Below are 5,025 nucleotides of genomic sequence, written 5' to 3' on the forward strand. Positions count from 1 at the left end.
CATTTAGATTTGAGGAAATGTGGTTGGCGGATAAAGGGTGTGGGGAAACTGTAGAATGAGTTTGGGAAGCAAGCTATGATGAAGGTGACAATCGACGTGTGCTTAGCAAAATAGAAAACAGTGGCAAAGAACTCACTCGATGGAGTCAAAAATGCTTTGGTAATGTTAGAAAAGAGTTGGAAAAGAAGAGAAAAGAGTTGGCTCGGGCAGAGAAGTTGGCATTATAGACTGGAAACTCACTCTGGGTTGTGCAAAGGAAGAGACGGAACCACATAGCAGGTATCTGGAATCATGTGAATGAGTGGTGTACTGAACAAAGCCAGATTTCAGACATGTTCTTGGATTACTACAAACAGTTGTTCACTTCATCCAATCCGATTGAATTGACTGCTGAGATAGACTCCATTCCAAGAGTGGTGACCGAGGAAATGAATGGGATTCTAACTAGTGAGTTCCAAACTTGGGAAATTGACAATGCATTGAAGTAAATGGCTCCTTTAAAAGCATCGGGTCCGGATGGAATGCCCCCATTGTTCTACCAGAATTTTTGGGATTTGGTAAGAGGTGATGTAAGTGGTTCTATTCTCAATTTTTTGAATTATGGCTCCCTTCCTAGTCCTTTAAATCATACTTCTGTGACATTGATCCCAAAAACAAAAAATCTGGAGAGGGTAACGGAGTTTAGACTAATTTCTCTATGTAATGTGCTGTATTAAATATTCTCTACGGTGCTTGCTAATAGGTTGAAGAAGGTGTTGCCTTATATAATATCCGAACATCAAAGTGCCTTTATTAAAGGCCGTCTCATTATGGATAATATTCTAGTAGCATATGAGACCTTACACCACATGAAGAACCATAATTCTAGGAAGTCTGGCTACATGGCGCTCAAACTCGACATAAGCAAAGCTTATGATCGTGTTGAGTGGTCCTTTTTAAAACACGTCATGGTGCAAATGGGCTTTCAAGAGCGGTGGGTTGCTCTAATTATGGAATGTGTTACTTTGGTAACTTATTCTTTTTTGGTTAATGGAGAGCCATGTGGAAACATAAAGCCTAGTAGGGGGATTCATCAAGGTGACCTGTTATTGCCCTATCTTTTTTTGTTATGTTCGGAGGGCCTTCATAGAATGATCCACAAGGCAGCAAGCAATGGAGACATCCAAGGGGTATCTATTTGTAGAAATGGTCCAAAACTAACACACTTATTTTTTGCAGACGATAGCCTATTGTTTTGTAGGGCTACATCTAATGATTGTCAAAAAGTGTTGGAGATTCTATCCTCTTATGAAAGAGTTTCGGGGAAAAAATTAAATCGAGATAAAACGGCGCTCTTTTTTAGTAAGTCCACTCCCATTGACATGCAACAAAAAATCATGGATGATTTGGGAGTGTCCACTTTGAAAAATTATGAAGAGTATCTTGGTTTGCCATCCATGGTGGGGAGAAACAAGAGGGTAAGTTTTGAGCACTTGAAGCAAAGAGTTTGGAAGCACCTACAAGGTTGGGAAGGAAAGTTGTTATCACAAGCCGGAAGGGAGGTGTTAATAAAATCCGTCATTCAAGCCATACCCACATATACAATGAGTTGTTTTAAACTCCCGGTTACTTTGTGTTATGAGTTAGAGACTCTTGTTCGGAAGTTTTGGTGGGGTTAAAGCAGAGACCGAAGAAAAGTCCATTGGGTGAAGTGGAATGAGTTGTGCCAACATAAAAATCAAGGGGGTATGGGATTTAAGGATCTCACGACGTTCAATGAGGCTATGTTGGCTAAATTGGCGTGGTGACTCCTCAATGATGAAAACTCTCTTTTCCATAGAGTTTTTAAGGCAAGATTCTTCCCTAGAGGATCGATCTTAGAGGCAAAAGACTCCCCTTCAGCTTCATATGCATGGAGAAGTATCCTTGTAGGCAGGGATGTTATAGCTAAAGGAGCATTGTGGAGAGTAGGGGATGGTAAACAGATCAAGATTTGGTCTGATAACTGGCTTCCTACGAGACATAATGCTAGAATCACTACCCCAGTGATATTTGGACAAGAGCATTCATGTGTTGAGGTACTGATTGACCCGGTCTAGAAGAAGTGGCGAGATGAAGTAGTTGATCATGTTTTTGAGAGAGCTAAAGCTGATGTCATCAAGAGCATTCCCTTAAGTTCCACCAGCCAACCCGATGCAATTGTGTGGCCATTTACCCCATCAGGACAGTACTCAGTTCAATTGGGATATAGATTGTTACAAGACAATTCTGATGCACAACAAACACCAGCTAATGATTCGGAGTTTTGGAAAAATCTATGGGGGATGGAGGTGCCGAGTAAAGTGAAAAACTTTGTTTGACGAGCATGCAAAGAAGCTGATGTCACCACGTCTACCCTCTGTGAGAATTGTAGAGTGTGCGATGAAGATTGTGCACATGCTATTTTTTATTGTTCTAAATTGTAGGTGGCCTAGAGCTTGGATCCTCAATGGAGTTGGCTAGCGTCTATGCAGGGATGCAATATCAAGGAAATCTTCCAGAAGGCTTTCTCAGAAAGGAAGGATGCTGAACTCCTAGCGTTCACGGGCTGGACCATTTGGAATCGAAGAAATCAAATCAGATTCAAGGAGGTCGTGTGTCCTATAAACCACATCCTCCCTCTGTCCGAGGAAAGGAAAGCAAAGTTTCAGAGTCTCCATCAGGCAACAAGGATGATACAACACAGGAATCATACGAGATGGAAGCCGCCGGAACTAAAGGTGTACAAGGTTAATTATGATGGCGCGACCTTTGCGGATCAAAGACGAGCTGGTATAGGAGTGGTCATTCGTAATGCAGAAGGTGCGGTCATGGCTGCACTATCACAGTTGATCCCTCTTCCAACTACGGTGGCCCAAGTGGAAGCGATGGCAACCAGGAAAGCAGTTGAGTTGGCTCTAGAGACTGGCTTTACAAGAGTTGCCATTGAAGGTGTTTCAGATACTATCTACAGAGACCTAAGTAGCACTGATCCATCCTTAGCCTTACACGGGCATGTGATTCAAGACACTAGATGTTTAGCTTCCTCTTTCGTTAGTCACAGTTTTTCTCATGTTCGCTGTCAAGGAAATAATGTAATTCATGCTTTAGCAAGATGGGCAATAAACTCACCCAATTTAACAGTCTGGATGGAAGATGTACCACCAGACATTCAGTGTATTGTTTAGGCTGATTTGGCCTATGTTGGTTAATGATAATGAAGCAGGTTTCTCAAAAAAGAAAGAACAAAAAAGCATTTTCTCCTTTTTAATAGAAATGATTTGATTTAGTTGTATACTTCAAATAAGGACAACTTTCCATATTTAATTTGATTATGCTAATTAGCTAAATTTCCTAATTTAACTTAATTTGATTTGACTTGATTTCAGATTTTCCTAATTGATTATATTTAATTTGAGATGTGATTTAAAGTTAATTTTGAATTTCAAATATATTTCCTTTTATGTTATAGTATGACTTTTGAAGATAAAATCTTTGCTTGTGTGTATTTGTTCAATTTCATAATTGTGTGACTTAACTAAATATGGCATAAGTTACATAAGTGGAGGTTGATCCATTTGACTAGCTGGGCTTGGGTACCCAGCACCTTCTCAATCTCATAATTTGACTTCTGTCTCAACGTCTAGTTAAATTAAACATTTGCATAGGGGTTAAGTTGGTTCTTGGACCCATGGCCAAGTGACATTCCTCCCTTCACCCTAACCTTAGAGTTGGTAGTGTATTTCTAAGTTCATTTTTAAGATAGGTCCATACTAGATTGTTCCCAAAAAATGTCAACCACGTGATGGATGGTGACATTCAAGGGTCAAAAACATGGGGCGGTCATTTGGAGAGACAGTGGAAGTGGGTCGTTAGTGTAACATGGTGTTTGGCCTTAGGTCTATTCACGAGTTAGTCCGGGTCAGGTTTGTGCCCAACTTGGAATCAACTCGACAACTTCGGGTGATAGGGAAGCTGACCTACAGCCGACCGCTAGAAACCATGGGTCGGTTCGGTTTCGTTTCGGGTAGACGGCTATTGATATCGTATTTTATGTGCCCTCGATTTGAGTGTTGGACCTCGAAAATTCCAAAAATATTATTTTCTCCCCATGGGGCTGCGAGAAAATCCAGAATGATGTGGCGCTACCCATTTGGGCTCCAGAGCAGCCAAAGTGCCTTTTTCAGTGAAAATGACCAAAATGCCCTTAGTCACCCTAGGGTTAACCAAAGGTCAAACAAGGTCAAAATCCACACAAAATAATACTTTTCATGGTTTTACAATAAACCCGAGCTTGTCAGAGATTTTTAACAAATTTGACCAAGTTTGACCTGAAGTCGATCTCGTGTGGGTCCAAAAACCCTAATTTTAATACGACTATCAGAATGGGTTGAAATCAACGTCATTGCGAAGATTATCAAATTCTCATCCCAAAGACTATTTATGGGTCGAAATCGGAGTTAGAACGGCTGAGATATCACAAAAACCGAGATGACGCATCAATCGGTGAATCGCTGACTTGTGAGAGCCATAACTTTTGATCCGATCGTTGTATTTTCAAGTTTCATACCTTTTTAGAAACAGGAATTCAAGATCTTTCCAAGGGTGTCAAGATCAACCTAATCCTCGAAGTTCGTGCTAGGACTATAAATAGCCCCAAGCACCCTTCAGACTTAGAAGAGACCACATTTTTCTGAGTTTTGCTCTTTGCTGGTATTTTTCCAAATGTTTTTCCCTCTTCTAAACACAAAAAACACCAAAAAAAAAAAAAAACACATCAAAGCTTCTTGATTCTTCTCTCTTCATTAAAAAATACAAGGTATTGTTCTTATACCCAATCTTCTTTTCCTTGGTTCTACACTTGGGATTTGGGGTTTAGAGGTGTGGATGAAATTTTTTGGCTACCATCCACACCCGTAACCTTTGAAATCTTTTTCTAGCATTTATTGTACTTTTATGCCTTAATAACGTGATTTATCGTTTTCTTTAGCATGTTTCTTACTTTCTTTGTGTTTCTAGCTTAAATCT

At 40.2% G+C, this 5,025-nt stretch overlaps 1 protein-coding gene across 1 annotated transcript; it reads left to right on the top strand.

The window, feature by feature from the left end:
- Positions 1–2,486: 2,486 nt before the first annotated feature.
- Positions 2,487–3,185, top strand: LOC115964522. Its single transcript, XM_031083818.1, has one exon. The coding sequence runs from the start codon at positions 2,487–2,489 to the stop codon at positions 3,183–3,185; it is 699 nt and encodes a 232-aa protein (XP_030939678.1).
- The last annotated feature ends 1,840 nt before the right edge of the window (positions 3,186–5,025 follow it).

Source organism: Quercus lobata, chromosome 10 (genome assembly GCF_001633185.2).
Source record: "Quercus lobata isolate SW786 chromosome 10, ValleyOak3.0 Primary Assembly, whole genome shotgun sequence".
Lineage (NCBI taxonomy): Eukaryota > Viridiplantae > Streptophyta > Magnoliopsida > Fagales > Fagaceae > Quercus > Quercus lobata.

Excerpts from the sequence above, each read along its gene's own strand:
- LOC115964522 (XM_031083818.1), top strand. The coding sequence starts at position 2,487 with ATGCAGGGATGCAATATCAAGGAAATCTTCCAGAAGGCTTTCTCAGAA.